Consider the following 19867-nt stretch of genomic DNA (forward strand, 5'->3'; position numbering starts at 1 on the left):
TTAAATCAAATTTTCTTGTGCAGCTTTCTGCATCAGCACTCTGACACTGGTCAGGTCGGCTGTGGGAGAAAAAGTCTCTCCATAGTCAACACCCCTTCTCTGACTGTAGCCTTTAGCAACATATATCGTGCCTTGTATTTATCTGTACCATCTGCATTTTTCTTGATAGCATACACCCATCGACCCCCCACTGCAACTTTGCCCTGTGGCAAGTTGGTTAAAATAAATGTACCGTTCTCTCTCAGTGATTGCATTTCATCCTCCATGGCACTGACCCATTCCTTTGATTCGGGTGACTTCACTGCATCACTGTAAGTTAAAGGTATGTTACACAACATTTTGTAACAATAATCAACATTAACCTGTGTCTGGTCTTGACTTACTTCATATACACTATCACCAAAATAATCTGGCTTCTTCCGGTCCCTAGAAGGATAGCGTGGAGACTCCTGTTTGACCTCCTGTTCCTCTCTAGCCTGATCCTGGCTGTTCTCTGGCCTGGTCACAGGAATCTGCTGTTTAGCAGTCTCTGGACTAGCATCCATTTGTTTGCTTGTGCTAGCCCTAAGTGGCCCACCAAAATCCTCATCATCTATGGATATCTCAGTCTGTGTCTGCTGCTCACCTACTGTTTTTGGCATAAATCTGACCAGCCTGTGCTTCCTCACCTTTCCACTGTCGGGGTAGAAAACCAGGTAAGCTGGGCTCTTCTTGTCATGCCCGACAAAGAAGCCCTTCTCACTCCTAGGGTCTAACTTTTTCTTGTGCTGTCTGTAGGCATAACACAGAGTTCCAAACTTCTGCATCCTAGACATATTAGGACGTTTCCCTGTCAGCAGCATGTGAGGTGTTGAATCTTTTTACAAACTTTCCCTGAGTGCACACTTCACAGTTCAGTTTAGACTTGTCAATTTTCCCTTTAAGTTTCAAGTTTCAAGTTTCTTTAATAGTTGTCATACAGAAGTACAGAATACTTTTATACAAAATGCTTCTTACTGTTACGCTCCAGAGACTGTGCAAGACAAGATAAGTATGAAATAAAATAACATAGTATAGCATGTAAATTAGAAGTAAAAAAAAATTAGGTCACAGTGTTCAGTTTAGACATATGTACAATGTTCGATGCAGAATAGACGTAACTGAGTTACCATATAATATACAATACTGTGCAGTGTACTAATATACAATACTATATAGTGCAAGGCAGAAATGGGATGAGGTGCAATTTAGGTACAATTTACTGTAGGTGTACGAGTTGTAGTGCAAATCCTTTATCAATAAATATAAAGTGTGTTTGTGTGATCTAAAGTGTGGAGAGTGGGTGCTGCAGTGTGTTGTTTGTTTAAGTGAGTGTGTGCGTGTGGGTGTGTGTGCTGTGTGCATTTGATGGTTGTTGCATAGTGTTTATTGTTCGTTTAGCAGCCTGATGGCCTGGGGATAGAAGCTTCTTCTGAGTCTTTCTGTGCTCGCCTTAAGACTCCGGTATCGCTTGCCTGACCGCAGCAGTTCAAAGAGGCAGTTGTTCGGGTGGCTCGAGTCCTTAATAATTCTCTTAGCCTTCCCCTTGCACCGCTTGTTGTAAATGTTCTGGAGGGTGGGAAGCCCCCCTCCAATTGTGCGTTCGGCTGAACGTGTCACTCTTTGTAGTCTGCTACGGTCTTGTGCAGTGCTATTCCCAAACCAGGAGGTGATGTTGCCAGTCAGGATGCTCTCTATTGTACATGAGTAGAAGTTCCTAAGGATCTTCTGACTGACTTGGAACTTCCTTAGGCGCCTGAGGAAGTAGAGGCGTTGTCGTGCCTTCTTCACAACACTGTCAATGTGTGTGGTCCATGTCAAATCCTCGGATATGTGGGCTCCGAGGTACTTGAAACTGTTCACTCTCTCAACCGGTGCCCCGTCGATGCTGAGGGGGCTGTAGTCCTTGACCCCCGACCTCCTGAAGTCCACAATCATCTCTTTTGTTTTGCTGACGTTCAGGGAGAGGCAGTTCTCCTGACACCACTGTGACAGGTTCTCTACCTCTTCCAGGTAGGCCCTTTCGTCGTTGGCAGAGATCAGGCCCACCACTACTGTGTCATCAGCAAATTTGATGATGGTGTTGTTGTTCCGCTGTGCTACGCAGTCATGTGTGTACAGGGAGTAGAGGAGGGGGCTCAGAACACAGCCCTGGGGGGCCCCTATGTTGAGCGTGATGGATGAGGAGGTGCAGTTGCCTGCTCTTACCACCTGGGGTCTGCCTGTCAGGAAGTCCAAGACCCACTGGCAGAGGTCATAGTTCAAGCCCAGGTCCCTGAGCTTGGCTATGAGTTTGGAGGGGACTATGGTATTGAATGCTGAGCTGTAGTCGATGAACAGCATTCTCACATAGTTCCCCTGCCTCTTGTCCAGGTGTGATGCTGCTGTGTGCAGCACATGGGCTATGGCGTCCTCCGTGGACCTGTTGGGGCGATATGCAAATTGCAGAAGGTCCAGGTTGATGGGGAGGGAGGAACAGATGTAGCCCTTCACTAGCTTCTCAAAGCACTTCATGGCTATGGAGGTGAGGGCTACAGGGCGGTAGTCGTTGAGGCAAGCGGGCGTAGATTTTTTGGGTACAGGGATGATGGTGGACTTCTTCAGACAGGTGGGGATGACAGCCTGTTCCAAGGACAGGTTGAATATGTCAGTGAATACCGGGGCCAGTTGGTCGGCACAGACTTTTAGGACGCGGCCGGGGATGCCGTCCGGTCCTGCTGCCTTCCTGATATTCACTTTTTTAAAGATCCGTCTCACCTCATGCTCTGTTACCCTGAACACTTAGTCTCCATCAGCAGACCCCCCCCCCCCCCCATTGCCGTGGTTTGTAGGCTGGTGTTTTTATTCACAGCCTCAAACCTCGCATAGAAGGAATTGAGATCATTTGCTAAGGAGATGTCACTGTTCAGTTTGAGGGAGGTGCCTTTGTAATCTGTCATTGTTCTGAGGCCCTGCCACATGCCTCTAGAGTCAGCCTGTTCAAACTGAAGTTCAACTTTATCCCTGTAACGCCGTTTTGCCTCTATTACTGCTCTCCTGACGTTGTATCTTGCCATCTTGTGTTCTTCCATGTTGCCTGTCACCAGCCCGGTGTTGTATGCTGATGTGCGCACTTTCAGAGCCTCACGGACGGATTTGTCTACCCAGGGCTTTTGATTTGGGTAGATTTTAATTGTGGTGGAGGGGATTGTTTCTTCTACCAGAGTACAGACATAGTCAAGCACCGTTTCAGTGTATTCGTTAATATTGGCTGTGTTATCACGGAATACACTCCAGTCTGTGCATTCAAGTGCAGCTTGGAGTGACTCCTCTGACGTCACGGTCCAACGCTTAACCTCTCGCGAGACCACCGGCGTTCGCTTGAGACTTTGTTTGTACTTTGGCAAAAGAAAAATGGCGGCGTGATCGGACTTACCGAATGGGCTAAGAGCCTGTGACTTGTACCCATTCTTAAATTGCGAGTATACATGGTCTAATATGTTCTCGCCTCTGGTGGGACAGGTCACATGCTGATAGAAATTCGGCAACACCTTTTTAAGACGCGCGCTGTTGAAATCGCCCAGAACCACAATGGCAGCGTCAACGTTTGCTGTCTGGAGTTTGTTTACCTCGTCGTGAAGTTTTGAAAGTGCGGTCCCAGTGCTCGCGTGTGGTGGGATCAGGCCATGTGAGCGGATCGGAGCGTGAGCGGCGCGGGGCACGGAGCGGGCGGTTTTGACGTGAGCGAGGAGTGGGTTTTAAAATGAGTCGGCGCGACGTCCGGAGCGAGAGTTCTCCTCCGCTCCAATCCACTCCAGGCCGCTCACAGTGGTTTAACACTGTTGATGTAATATATACATGCAGTACAATGCCAAAGCAACAGATGGCGATGTACAAACATGAAGGCCATTTTCAACCAATGAGAAGGGTTCAGGCTTCGTCACTGTAGAGACGCCCACCATAGATATCTATGACGCCCACACTCACTCTTGTTAGAAAAAGTATCGACGCCATTGTTGTTGACATTAGCTTACATGCTAACGTTAATGGCAGCGACCATAGCATTGTGGCTCGGCTAGCCTATCATCGCTTAGTAGAGCTAGTGAATGGATAAACAACGTTATTTAACATTGCAGAATGGCTACAATTACAATGCGGCTCAATACAAACAATTGTTAAGGGGCCCAGGGGGTGTAGACTGTTGTAGTTTGAGCTCATTTACACCATGCTCCAAAAAAGAAAAAGAAAAACTGCAGAGCGATCTGGCGCGGGGAGCGGGGAGCGCTCGATTCAAGGTGAGTGGGGAGCGAGCGGAGAGCGACTTGGGGGCGGGGTCAACATGAGCGATTAGCGGAGCGGACCAAGCTTTAAAGAGCGAAGAGCGGATTTCTCGGCCGCGCCGATCCGCTCACGTGGCCTGGGTGGGATGTACACTCCGATGAGTATGATGGACATCAACTCTCTCGGAAGAAAGAAGGGTCGACATTTGATCGCGATAAACTCCAGGTCTGGGGAGCAGTGGTTAGACAGTTCCTTTGCGTTGCCTATATCGCACCACTCCTTGTTTATCATGAAGGCAATGCCGCCTCCCTTCGTCCTTAGTGACTCCGCCGTCCGGTCTTTGCGGAGGACAAAGAAGTGGTCTGCCGGTTCTATTGCATGATTCGGGACATCAGGAGACAGCCAAGTTTCTGTGAAACAGAGGACATTACAGTCCCGAATGTCCCTCTGGAATTGGATCCGTGCTCTGATGTCGTCCAGTTTATTTCCTATCGATTGCACATTGGCCAACAATATGCTGGGCAATGTGGTTCTGTGTCGTTTGGACCTTAGTCTGTTTCGGACCCCGGCTCTTTTTCCTCGTCGTCGCCTTGGCCACGGCCACAACAAAGGGTCTCGGCGGGCCGGCTCCTCTTCCAAGTCGTCGCCTTGGCCATGGCCACAACAAAGGATCTCAGCGGGCCACTGCTGCTGTTCTGCAATCCGATCCAGAGAGCAATCCAATCGGTAAGTTGTCCTTAATCCAATGTCAATGATTGGCTGACGGTCATACACATATAATGCACCAACAGTAGGTGCAAATAAAACTCTTAATACTATAAAAATTAACAAAAGAAAGCACAGTCTCGACGGAGCGATCAGAGAGGCAGCCGTTCGTTGCGGCGCCATTTTGTATTTAATTTAATAGTCATACCATCAACAATAGGCTGGAGTTTCTCAACATCAGCATAATTGCAGTGTCCTAGAATTTCATGCCATGTCTGTATATCAAAACAGCCCTTGCTCTGATCACATTGGTCATCCACTATGGGCAAATAATACAGCCTATTATGCTCATGGATGTGAAATTCAGTACCGTCTCTGTGCTGTAGGACGTCTTCTCCTTGTCTGAAGATCACAGTGGCTCCAGTGTCAGTGGTGGCTGCTCTCACAGAGAAGATGTCCTGCGGGAATGAGGGGATGTACAGCGCCCCTCTCAGTGTTGTAGTCAGTCGCCTCCCTCTGCTGTCCATCAAGCACACCTCCGCATCCCCTCTGCGCTCTGCGACCCCGTTGCTCCTCGTGCCGTCAGCCAACTCCACGCAGTGAGACTCGGCCTGGAATCCGTTATCGAACACCTTGAACTTGGCCAGGTCGGTGATTATATGCGCAGTCGCACCGGTGTCCACCATCAGGCCCTTCTTCTTAACACCGCGTCCTGGATCGCCTTCACTCGTCAGAAACGCATATGTATTGTTGTCATGACAACTCACTTGCACAGACACATCGTTCTGCTCCGGTCTCCGTCTGCAGGTCGCCCCTTGATGTGTGGAGCTTTTACAGTGGTGACACCACAGCTTGCGTTGACAGGTCCTTCTCATATGCCCACTTTGGCCACATCTGTAGCATATAATGTCTGTACGCTGTGCGCTCTGAATGCGCGCGCTCTGGGCATTCTGTGCACCCCGGTCAGACAGGGCTTGGGCTCGCATAATATTGTCATCCGATGCGGTAATGCGCATTTTCTCAGTGTCCTCAAAACGTTATGTATTAGGTTATGTATATAACCAAGTTCTGTTAATACTAGTGACGCTCAGCGTCTATTGCATATATCTCGCTTCAGCGTATATACACTGAATACATTTCAAAATGTACCTTTACATGCCAGTATTCATCTGGCCACACCCCCATCCGCTTACCTACATAAGCAGGGATGGGACCACACACTCATCTCCTTCCCAACAAATTTCACCACAATGAAAAATCAAGGGCCGCAGCGGCGTCTAGACGCTGAGCGTCACTAGTATTAACAGAACTTGGTTATATACATAACCTAACGTTCTGTGTCATACTATTGCATAACAGGAGCTGAGCGGGAGCTAGAAGCTTGACAAATGAACCCCGCTGAGGCCCCCCACAACCATCAGAACAGGGAGGGCCGAGCCCCCCCGGACCCCCCCTAATGGAGGGCACCCCCCCTATTGGAGGTCCCCGGGAGGGCGACGGACCCGACCGCGCGAAGAGGCACTCAAGCAACTCAACGCACAGGGTGAGCAGACCGTGGCCTGACCCCACGACTACACACACGCACAACCCGCATGCCACCCGGGAACGAACGGAGGGAACAACCTCGTTACTGCCCCCAGAATCACGGGGTCAAGGGCAAACCCAACCCCGTGGCAAGGCCGTAGCAGCGGAGCGCGAAGGAAGGCCTAGACCCACCAAAGGGACTGGACCCCCTGGAACGGGGGCCCGGAGAAGTCCATGATGCCAGCATCAAGACCCCACCAGGTGGGCACTTAGTGACCCCGCCCCCCACATCGCCAGCGTATTCGGACAAAGGCCCCTCAGCCGAGCGGGCCCTGTCCCCCCAATAGTACACCGCCTGGCACACTGACCATGCAGAACAGGCAGTCAGCATGGCCGTAAGCACACAAAAAGGTTAACCAACGGAAGCAGGCAGCGCACCGGGGAAAACCAGGCAACAGGCTGTTAACCCGAGCCTGGAGACTGCGGACGAGACAGGCGCCAGAGGGGACAGCTGAACACAGCCGCCCCGGCGGAAGGGGCGCATGCTGGCGTTGTTGCATGACCAAGCCTCCATTAAAAAAAAACCCACCCAGAGGGGTTGAGGCAGAGAAGGCTGACACAATTGGCAGACGTCAATCTACATCTACGATTGGCTACATCTGTTCCTCCCTCCCCATCAACCTGGACCCTCTGCAATTTGCATATCGCCCCAACAGGTCCACGGAGGATGCCATAGCCCATGTGCTGCACACAGCAGCATCACACCTGGACAAGAGGCAGGGGAACTATGTGAGAATGCTGTTCATCGACTACAGCTCAGCATTCAATAGCATAGTCCCCTCCAAACTCATAGCCAAGCTCAGGGACCTGGGCTTGAACTATGACCTCTGCCAGTGGGTCTTGGACTTCCTGACAGGCAGACCCCAGGTGGTAAGAGCAGGCAACTGCACCTCCTCATCCATCACGCTCAACATAGGGGCCCCCCAGGGCTGTGTTCTGAGCCCCCTCCTCTACTCCCTGTACACACATGACTGCGTAGCACAGCGGAACAACAACACCATCATCAAATTTGCTGATGACACAGTAGTGGTGGGCCTGATCTCTGCCAACGACGAAAGGGCCTACCTGGAAGAGGTAGAGAACCTGTCACAGTGGTGTCAGGAGAACTGCCTCTCCCTGAACGTCAGCAAAACAAAAGAGATGATTGTGGACTTCAGGAGGTCGGGGGTCAAGGACTACAGCCCCCTCAGCATCGACGGGGCACCGGTTGAGAGAGTGAACAGTTTCAAGTACCTCGGAGCCCACATATCCGAGGATTTGACATGGACCACACACATTGACAGTGTTGTGAAGAAGGCACGACAACGCCTCTACTTCCTCAGGCGCCTAAGGAAGTTCCAAGTCAGTCAGAAGATCCTTAGGAACTTCTACTCATGTACAATAGAGAGCATCCTGACTGGCAACATCACCTCCTGGTTTGGGAATAGCACTGCACAAGACCGTAGCAGACTACAAAGAGTGACACATTCAGCCGAACGCACAATTGGAGGGGGGCTTCCCACCCTCCAGAACATTTACAACAAGCGGTGCAAGGGGAAGGCTAAGAGAATTATTAAGGACTCGAGCCACCCGAACAACTGCCTCTTTGAACTGCTGCGGTCAGGCAAGCGATACCGGAGTCTTAAGGCGAGCACAGAAAGACTCAGAAGAAGCTTCTATCCCCAGGCCATCAGGCTGCTAAACGAACAATAAACACTATGCAACAACCATCAAATGCACACAGCACACACACCCACACGCACACACTCACTTAAACAAACAACACACTGCAGCACCCACTCTCCACACTTTAGATCACACAAACACACTTTATATTTATTGATAAAGGATTTGCACTACAACTCGTACACCTACTGTAAATCGTACCTAAATTGCACCTCATCCTATTTCTGCCTTGCACTATATAGTATTGTATATTAGTACACTACACAGTATTGTATATTATATGGTAACTCAGTTACGTCTATTCTGCATCAAACATTGTACATATGTCTATACTGAACACTGTGACCTCATTTTTTTTACTCTAATTTACATGCTATACTATGTTATTTTATTTCATACTTATCTTGTCTTGCACAGTCTCTGGAGCGTAACAGTAAGAAGCATTTTGTATAAAAGTATTCTGTACTTCTGTATGACAACTATTAAAGAAACTTGAAACTTGAAACTTGAAACGTCATGAACGTGCAGGGGCACCCTCAACCGGTTAACCCGGGAGTTGACACTGCTCCAACACACCAGAGAACCAACCACCTAGTCGTTACCCTATGCGGTGGTTGGTCCCATAACCCCTCAGGAAAAAACTCCAAAACATACCTGCGGCACTACCGCAGTACCCGTGTTCCAGTTTCCAACAGGGTTATCCCGAGCCTACGGGTCAACGAAAACATTACTTCGGACCGGGCCCGGTGATACGGGGAGCACAGGGTCCCCCGAGGAGGTCAAAGACCACCCCAACAGGCCCCTCTTCGCCATGCGTGAGAGAGGAGCGAAAAGAATGGAGAACCAGCCCCAAGCACACCGTACTTGGTATTCCCAGGCAGTCTCCCAACCAAGTACTAACCAGGACCAACCTGTGTAGCGGCCGAGATCTGACGAGATCGAGCGTGTACAGGTTGGCATGGCCGTAAGCCATTATGACAGTGCTGAGTACAAAATGTACCCAACCAGGGTCTCCATAGCGCTTAACCCTGTGACACCCGGACCGACCTGGCATTTTTCCCCCTGAAAAAAGCCCAAGTCCCTCAGGGTACCAGAACAGCAGATCTGCATCCCCGGTGGACAACAGGTTTAACTGATCCGGACCAGCGTGACCAGAACCAGTCCCGTGCCCTAACCACGCCGACATGCCTACTCCAGGAGAAGGGGCAGATATGCGTGTTGATCTTAAACATGAAAAGAAGGCGCCACCCAGACGTTCGGGGCGAACCGCACCCGGTGGCCCACCCCCAGGGCGTGAGACCCCTCTACATATGTTCAGAGCCATTCCCTCATCATCCCCCAGATATGAACGAGAATCCGTCGACAACCAAAACAGGTCGTCGGAAGAGGAAAAACCTCCATCCCAGTTGCTTTATAAAAACGCCGTTTTAACCCCAAGCAACCAAGGCGTGCCAGTCAGTCGCCTGATTACAGAACACCCCGAGCTAGCACTATGCGTGCGTCGGGACACAACCACATCAATGAACAGGCTATTTAGACCTGTCATTGAATCCCCAAGGCGCCCAGGGGAACGACAAGAGAGGTGTGATACTTCCTAACTCCAACTCTTTTTAATATAAAAGAAGGAAGCACCAACAGTATGTATCCCAGTCTACACAGTCGGGGGTAACATTTTTTCACATTTTTACATCCCACCACCCTCCCATAGGAAGGAGACGGAAATCCCCAGAGAGACTTCCCACGTGAGCTGTACAGATTGAAAAGAATATATTGCACTTTGAGCCATGTAAAAGATTGGTTTTAGGGCTCTCCGGGGAGGAGGCACTGAACCCATACACACTCAATAATCGAATTGAATCGAATACACACACAATAGAGTAGGACTCCTTCTTGAGGGTCCACTCACCTTGACAATCTGAGGAGGAGGCTGTGTACTCCGAAGGAGGCTCCCTCACATGGAAGGAGTGTCCCAACTCACAGAAGGCCCGAATAGGAGCTTCGTGAGGAGGAGCCCTGACCACCCCCCGAAACAGATCCATCACATGGACCTGAACAGCACACGGAAGTCCTACCAACAGAGACACGCACAGTGACGTACTCTATGGCGGGGGAATTTCTGCGGTGCACACGCCCAATATTCCAGGGCGTGGGACCAGGAAACTCCCTCCCCCCCCCCCCCCCTCACCCTGTAATGTGCCGAACCGCAACGTGACAGGAACCTTGAAGGACAGGTGGGTTTACCCCTGACCAACAGAAAAAAGGGGGAGGAAAGGTTACCAGTTCACCCCTTTACGACCCCACACCCATGATACGATGTAGTGACAAAAAGAGTATGTCATAGTCAGCTCCATGAAGCGTCTATCAGCTTCACACAGCGCATGTGCTAACCTGCTATCTGATTTTTACTAAGGAAAAAACACAGAATAGAGAGGGCTCTCCAAGAGCCCCAGTACCAAACATACACATGTGCTTCTGTGGCCAGCCCAACCCAGTTGTAGGTCACATGACACACACAACCCATCATCACCTACAAAAAATGGCAAAAACACTCTACAGAGGAACGCCGTTTTTCATAATGAGAGAATACATAATTCTCGATTAGTATCGGCCACACACGAAAAGCGACCAAACAATCTTTTCTTTTAGGAAAATAAAGTTTCTCAAGCAGTTTTAGCACAACCTCAGCAATCAAGCCAAGGGTTACATCGTATCCCTACAACACAGTGACACAATGTAGTGTAACAACATGTCTGAGAGGAGGATGAAGAAGTCCCCACGGGAACCGGGGGGAAACACAACCCTCCTACTTTACCCTTAATACGGCCAGTTAAAACAGGAAAACCTGTTAATATGTGAACACACTGTTCATTGTCATTACAGGCTGAGAAAAGAATCATTCTTTACTCATATGTCACTAAGCATAGCTTTATAGGTTAGTTTAACCCCCTTAGTTGTGAGTACACGGTACATAAACACACATGATGTTTCTCAACACAACAAACCAGATCATTTTCACATCTGTAACAAACAACCCGATTTGCTTGGAGAAGCTAAATACCAGTGACAAGACAATTCACACATAACTCGCATCGTATCCTAAATGTAGTGCAGCAACACTCGTTTTGGAAAACATCGTTATTTACAAAACATTTAGAAGGGAAAGCAAGAAGAAGTGCTCAAGGCCTGGTCAGGACCTTGCCTACCATGAGCGCAGATCAAGCGAAACTGCAGTCTCTAACAAGGCACCGTAGTAAACACAGCCGTTCTGTGTTGTCGACCTGGGCAGCGTCGCCGCTCCATCCCGCCGCTACGGTCCCCCTTGTTGACGCAGTCCTTGCCGTCCTGGCTCAGGGCAGGTTCGACGAACATCCTCTGTCAAAGATGACGTCGTAGTCAAGAGTATTTAAAACATGTTATATTCAAAGCACGTTCAACAGTGTAGCATTAAGCTAACGGCCGCCCTCGGCCGGTAGCAGCAAGCTAACGTTTCCTAGCCTAGCCTAGGTAGGCCACAACTAGCACGCAAGCTAACGTTTCCTAGCCTAGTGATCACAACAGGCTAGCGCCGCAGCTAACAGCTGACTGGCTAACAGTAGGCCACCACTAGCACGTAAGCTAAGCAGCTATCACCTGAACTTGTACACAATGATATAACAATCACTCAGACAGGCCGCCGTTCTGAAACCCTCCTCACTGTTTAAGAGAGAAGAGAAACGAAATGTTAACACAGTTTTACAACGGTGATTTTACCAACACCCGGCGGGGCCAGCACAATTCCCATCTGGGCTGTAGCTGACTTGAACACAGATCTTCCACTAACGAACATCCATGCCCATATTTCCTCGTGAGGGAATACTCTCATTTGTATATGAAAGACGGGGCCTCACGGTGACAGAGAAACATCCACTCGTCCAGAAAACACAGGGATCACCAGTGTTACTGGTCGTGGCCCACTAGTTAACTATAATGGGCTTCAGACCAAGGTCTTCCGCTGTTGCCTAAGAGGCTGAACAAAAGACCTTAATCTGGGGCCGGTGTTCGTAAACATTGTCAGCTAGCCCCCATAGCACTAACAGACAAGTGGAGCTTGCAAGCAAAACATTACTCACCAACCTGGAACCACCGCTTCTCACAACAGCGGCGCGTCCTACAGTCCAGCTGTGCTGAAAGGTTTTACCGCAACCAGCCACAGCAAGGAACTGCAGTTGGGAGGCATGCAGCGGCGCGCTCCCAATACGAAAACCGGTGGAGGATTTTTAGAATGATCATCATCTTCCAGACACTCCAGTACGAAGACAATATCGCCGTATTTTCTCGAAAATAGTGAGAGAGAAAATAAAGATATGATGTCAACGTATCTCCTTGTTCTTCCTTTCCTCAGAGTAAATATTTTTCTCCACGTCAAGTGGGCATGTGAGCAGCACTTAGCTTGTGATGACATTTGAGAAGGAGATGAGTGTGTGGTCCCATCCCTGCTTATGTAGGTAAGCGGATGGGGGTGTGGCCAGATGAATGCTGGCATGTAAAGGTACATTTTGAAATTTATTCAGTGTATATACGCTGAAGCGAGATATATGCAATAGACGCTGAGCGGGAGCTAGTATGACACAGAACTCCTGAGCTTAGTCTTAAACTCAGAAAACACTATAGTCTCATCACTCTGTGTGACATGTATCGCAAAGGGTTTAAATGCCTCGGGCAGTCCTTTTAATACCATAGCCACGCCCACGAGTAGACATCACTCAAAGTCTCATTTGCGTTTCTCAGTGCAGTTATTACCCTTTCTGCCCGAATTACATAGTCAGTCACCGTTTCACTGCTAGACTTGTGCAGTGTAGTCAGCTCTATATAGAGACTGATAATCCTTAGCTTCCCTGAACCCGCATAATAATTGCGCAATATTCCGATGGCTTTCCGTCCATCATCAGACGCTTCTCGCATTACCAGCGATAAACTCTTATCGTCCAGAAACTGGATGAGCTCTGCGTATATCAATGCGTTTGTCTCACCATCTTCTCTCAACTCGTCAGCAGACGCATCGTCAGGGAGATCCGTTTCGAGAGTGCCCTTTAGTCTCCGTAGCCGGAGATGGCCCATGAACTTAGTCTCCCACAGTTCATACTTTTGTTCATCTCTGTCAAACGCTAGACGAGACCAACGCGAACTCCCTTCCGATTGTCTGGTCGTCATGATTCTAGCGCTCTGGGCCCATAACCTGTTGAATGTCGGATATTGCGTATTGGCTAGACATCATAACCTGGACTATACAGTATAGAGAGAAGGAATAAAACGCTGAGAGACAGAGATTCGTGTATCAAGGAAGCAACATTTTTATTTGTGAAGGTCGCTCTTATATACACACACTCAGCTGATATTAATGAGTCCATCACTCAGCTGGTGTCAATCAGTCAATCACTTTGAATGGATGACGGGAGAGCACACTCATTATTGTCAACAAAGTGCCATGGTTTCTCCATAGAGCCCCATTGTACTTCTTTTGGTGCTTCAGTTGGTATTGCTGATTGGCTCGAACATGGTATGTTTTTAAACAGCGAACAGGTCTATATTATAGTCATGTCACATGGTGAGGTTGCTATGAGCTGGAACTAATCCAGTCCTTTTAGAAACAGCTACCACCACAGAGCCAGTGGGATCGAATCCAGCTATGGTGCCTCCGGCTTGGCCGACCGTCCATACTGACACAATTGGCTGTGTCAGCGGGTGGGAAAGCCGGCGTGGGTGGGTCCTGGTCGTTGTAAACAGCGACTCCTACAGTTCGGTCGGGGCGCCTGCTCAGCGAGGGATGGATCTAAGAGAGGTAGTGTGAACCTTCCACACGTTACACTCTCCCAGTGAGAGTCCGCGCTGCCAGGTGAAAAGAAGCGGTGGGCTGGCTACACATGTGTCGGAGGAAGCATGTGATAGTCTCCGCCCTCCCAGACCGACGGTAGGGGGCAGAGCACGCAACGACCAGGTAGGGGATTGGGAATTGGCATAACAACTAACATTGGGATGGAGGAAAGATGGAAAAAGAAAGGGGGAAAAAGAGAAATTAAAAAAAAAAATATATAATAATAATAATAATAATAATAATAATAATAATAATAATAATAATAATAATAATAATAATAATAATAATAATAATAATAATAATAATAATAATAATAATAATAATACATGCAAATAACCGAACTTGAGGGGGACAACTGGAATTGTCAAAGTCAAATAAAAAAGCTATTTTGAAAAACAAATGAACTGTGTGTTTGTTGCCATTCTAAGACATTCTTTGATTTTCATGCCAATACAAGTTTTTTTATTCTATCTCCAGGTTGTGGCTAAGAAATACCGCAACTACGAAATCCCTTCTGACTTCCGAGGGGTGTGGCATTACCTGGGACACGCCTACAGTCGAGACGAGTTCACCAACACCTGCGCTGCGGACGCAGAGATTGAGCAGGCCTATCAGGACGTGGCGAAGAGGCTGGGCAAGTGACCCTGTCCAATCACAAGTCACCCTGTGTCATGGCATGCCGTCAGTCACAGACCTTTATCTTCACGTCACTTTTCTGTGGTGTGCTCCTATGAATACGAAATTACTGGACATTGAATGGACCAGGTGCATAAAAGATGACTGGTTTGATGTAATAATTAATTGGCATTGATTCATTAATTAACACATTTTAAAACATGACATCCTTTCCAGCAGTAATGTTGAAAATGTATTTTTAGCACAGAGTCGATGAATGGAGTAGGACTCTGTCCAAAAGCTACCAAAATGTGCTGAAATCATTATATTACCAAGCTAGCTAGCTAGTCCGCTTCTATGTTGTTGTTATGATGTGGCACAATACAATGTGTAACAGGTTTGGAGGACACCGCTAAAGGTTGACGTTGGTAGAAGTCAATATACAAACAGTCCATTCATTGTCCAGAGTCCAGAAGGAGTTGCACAGTGTCATGTTTGTCACACACCTGTGAGGGCTGGGGGATCTAATCATTCATGACTGATTCTATCTTTGAAACAATTATCCACCTTGCCTTAATACTGGGCCCTCTGAGTACTGATGAGTACTGATGAGTACTGATGACTACTGAGTACTGATTACTGAGTACTACGTAATGAATACCGAGTACTCACATTTTATTAATGCCAGAGTTTTCACTGTTATGTTTAATGTTATGTTTAAAAATTACTATTTTCTAACAAAGCTATGATTGTAGTGCGTCACACTGTATTTAATTATTTTGCAAATGTTTTTCGTTAGTTTGTTTGTTTATTTTTTGTTTGGAGAACTGTGTATTGTAATTGTAATTATTTCAATCTATTATTTTCATGTTATGTTTAAAAATAATATTTTCTAACAAAGCAATGATTGGGGATCATGCATCACGCTGTATTTAATAATGTTCAGAGTCGACCAAGACAACAGTATTGTTGTGAGTGAATGTCAAATAATGTGACGCAATGAATGGAAGCGGACAGTGCCGGTTAGCCTAGGCATTGTCCAACTAACACCTCTCCCGAAGGCTACCCGGCCATGTCCGCTTCCATTCATTGTGCTAAGCTAGGCTAACATGCAGCCAGATAGCTTTCTACTGAACGCACAGAGAGGAAACTGGTATCCATCTTCTTGTCTCTCTCTGGAGAAGACGGTAAGCTAATGTCCCAAAATGTTGGCGTGTTCCTTTAAAAACCAAGATGAAAGTGGGTAAAATACTAGATGAAACATTTGACATAATGCCTACAGTATGTAACTTACAGTACATTATTAGCTACAAGTGCCTTTAGTGAGAATCACACTCTGCCTGCATATTTCTCTTTCTGTACAATATATTTGAAGACAATATGAATGTGAAAGATAAAAACCTTTGTGATCTTGTCTGACGACTGCCTGTATCTAGAGACAGAAGACTTGTTAAAGAATGATAATAATACTTAATACCGTAATATATAATAATATCATGGGTGTAAAACTTAACTGTGTTTGTATTCTTTGTGATGATTTGGAACCATGAAGTGATGAATAATAAATCATGAAGCGATGAATAATAAATCATGAAGCGATGAATAATAAATCTATTTTCTCAGAGATGGACACTGAGCGATGTGATTTTCTTCACTGAAACGTATCTCTGATATGGGTATTGATCATGTCTAGCAGTATTGTTGACAGAATCCGGCTATAGGGCGACAATAATGTGGTCAAGAGGCATGGTTTCTATCTTTGGTGTTGTTTATTTATTCATATGGCAGAGCAGCAGTTCTATAGTTCTCCTCTCACTGAGAGGCTGGGGGAAAAGAGAAAGAATGGGAGGAGACATCTCTATTTATACTCGCCACCTGGTGGTGTTCCTGAGTGGCTCCGCCTAGAGCGCCCTCTAGTGGAAACAGTTATATATGCAGTTAGACAGTTACTAGTGGAAACAGTTATATATGCAGTTAGACAGTTACTAACAATCCTACACCTCTGACTTCAACACTCCCACTTAGGGTTTGTATTAGCATACTGGATAACTTCTTTGAAAAACATTTTACAAAGGAAATAATATAATCCAAAACATCAACAGGGTATTTACACATTAAACATGACCCTTGTAAATTCCTTCAATTTTAATTTGGAACAGGTTTCCTCATAGTGTTTGCTACCCTGTCATCCGTTGGACAGTAAACCAGTGTCATTCTTTCTTCTCTGATGACAGATCTGATGAGATGATATTTTCTATATTGACATGTTTACATCTATGTTGACACACTGGGTTCCTAGCAATCACAATGGTTCCCTGGTTGCCCTCATAAACAACAGCCTTCATATGTACACAGTGTCCATCATTTTTAACACTTTGATCGCCATGGTTCAAATTCATAATTTACCATCCCTAGCCAGCTCTATTTGTCTATGGAGAAGTTCCCCTTCTTTGCAGGGCTATAACTTTTTAAATTCTATTGCTAAATTGCCATTATTATGGCCCATTCAATGTCCTATATCCATTGTTCAGGGTGTAGCAACGATATACTTTTTCATTCACATATTCATACTAAAATATGGTCTAAAGTATAAGTATGTTTTTATCGTTTTCTGCAGCTTTCTCCAGAACTTGATTTATAGCTCCAAATGCATTATATTGATGATCAAATACAGTTTGGTAGCGATCGTTGCCAGATGAAAAATTTCAACTGGAGGTACTTCTAGAAGTTACTACGTATCATCTGATATTGACCGGATGGGCGAGGGGGCGTTTATAATTCCGTGGGCAACGTTATACCATTCATCTAGTGTGGGTCATATGATCATCAGATCAGTTAGTATAGAATACGTTAGAAAATAACGTTGAAACTCACCGTATCTTCCTCGTGCCGTTGGACGATCAGCGTGGAGTAGACAGTTTTCGATTATGGGATGTTGATCCTGATGAACCATTTCCAGGTTGTATAATACTATATACGTCCAAATAACGTTGTTTATTGAGTTAGGGCGAGCGATTGATTATCCAGTGTGTTGAGATAGAGTCCTGCTAATGATCGCGAGTGCCCGGACGATTTATGGATGAGCACTTCCTGTTTGGCGCGTCACGTCCTGTTGGCCGATCTGCCGATCGGCCACCAGATGGCGCTCTTGAACCGTTAGACAGTTGAGTGGAGCTCACCAGTACATCTCATGTCTCCGGAGGAGAAATATGATTTCGATCACAGATTTTTGAAATATTGACATCAAAGACGAGTTACGGCGTCTTCGGCAGAATGAGCATGGCTAGGAATGACGTCTAAACACGTCATCTGCGATTAAAGTGTTAAATGATGTTGACAAAACGCCCCTCATCTTCAAGAACCACCGTATCTGGTATAGAGGATACATTCCAGTTACCTATTACATATTAAGCAATATACTCATAATCTTATCTCCATCACTTCTAGCAGTTGTTTTGGATAAATACACTCATGTATGGTCATAGCTAGAGCCGTCTATTCTGCTTCACTAGTTGATAGTGCCACTGTGGGCTGCTTCTTTATTTCCACGAAACCAGTGAGCTGTCTGTATTCAAACTCACACAATATCCTGTACCTTTAAGATAACAAAAAAACATGTTTGGCTGTAATCCAAATGCTCCTCTGTGGGGTCAGCAAAATGCTGTGACAATCTACTCTCTACAAACCATTGGTCAGGGCGGGTACACATTGTTAAATAAATGAGGCTACCCACAGCTTCTCTGTAATTTTTTTTGACAGTTGTCAGTTTCTGAGCATCCTCCTGATAGTCTAGTCTTTGATCACATGGTGTTTCCCTTGATCTACATTCTTACATGGCTAAACGTTTCAGGGTCTTTCCCACATAGTTACATCATTGAGAACATGGTAAGTCATCCACCTTTGTATTTAAACATGGGATCCATTTTTGTATTTAAACATGGTAAATCATCCACCTCTGTACTTAAACGTGGAATTAAACATAGGATCCATTTCACTATTTAGACATGGACTCTAATTAAATCAAATCAAATAAAATTTATTTATAAGGCCCGACAACACACGTTAATGTCCCCATGGGCCGTACAGGTCTTCTTTAAACAAGTCAAGAAGAAAACATAACAATAAGTCAAGAACAGAACAAGAACACCATAAGGTCCAACAAATTTAAAATAAATGCAAATAAATGAAAGAATGCAAACCTGGATTCTACTCCTCCCGTATTTCATCCTCCTGCCTCTAAGCAGTGTAGCCACCCTCCTTCAGTATTTAAACATAGAGTACCCTCCTTCAGCATTTAAGCAATTTTGCTACGAACCATACTTTGTATTTGTCGTGGCCTTCAATACCCTCCTGGTTTGAATACACCCATTTCCCCCCACTGTCTGTCTGCCCTCTGGTAACTTGGTTGAATACACCCATTTCCCTCCCACTGTCTGTCTGCCCTCTTCGGGGGACAATATGACCTCTTTAAAGGTCGGGGTTACCCCACTAGCAGTATAACAGGGTATTGATCATGTCTTGCAGTATAACAGTATGGTATTGATCATGTCTAGCAGTATAACAGTTTGGTATTGATCATGTCTAGCAGTATAACAGTATAGTATTGATCATGTCTAGCAGTATAACAGTATGGTATTGATCATGTCTAGCAGTATAACAGTATAGTATTGATCATGTCTAGCAGTATAACAGTATGGTATTGATCATGTCTAGCAGTATAACAGTATGGTATTGATCATGTCTAGCAGTATAACAGTATAGTATTGATCATGTCTAGCAGTATAACAGTATAGTATTGATCATGTCTAGCAGTATAACAGTATGGTATTGATCATGTCTAGCAGTATAACAGTATAATATTGATCATGTCTAGCAGTATAACAGTATAGTATTGATCATGTCTAGCAGTATAGTATTGATCATGTCTAGCAGTATAACAGTATAGTATTGATCATGTCTAGCAGTATAACAGTATGGTATTGATCATGTCTAGCAGTATAACAGTATGGTATTGATCATGTCTAGCAGTATAACAGTATAGTATTGATCATGTCTAGCAGTATAACAGTATAGTATTGATCATGTCTAGCAGTATAACAGTATAGTATTGATCATGTCTAGCAGTATAACAGTATAGTATTGATCATGTCTAGCAGTATGGTATTGATC

General features: G+C 46.1%; 1 protein-coding gene across 1 annotated transcript in view; it reads left to right on the plus strand.

Annotated features, from left to right (window-relative positions):
* LOC311233692 (chloride intracellular channel protein 5-like) overlaps nt 1-14725 on the plus strand; it is a gene marked incomplete at its 3' end in the record, with an annotated part of 28360 nt that extends 13635 nt beyond the window's left edge. Inside the window, exon 5 of the mRNA XM_084320687.1 lies at nt 14561-14725. Within this exon, the coding sequence (XP_084176813.1) occupies nt 14561-14725 (165 nt within the window). The remainder of the gene's footprint in view (nt 1-14560) is intronic.
* Between the last annotated feature and the right edge of the window lie 5142 nt (nt 14726-19867).

Source organism: Notolepis coatsorum (genome assembly GCF_963971535.1).
Source record: "Notolepis coatsorum genome assembly, chromosome: 1".
Classification (NCBI taxonomy): Eukaryota; Metazoa; Chordata; class Actinopteri; order Aulopiformes; family Paralepididae; genus Notolepis; species Notolepis coatsorum.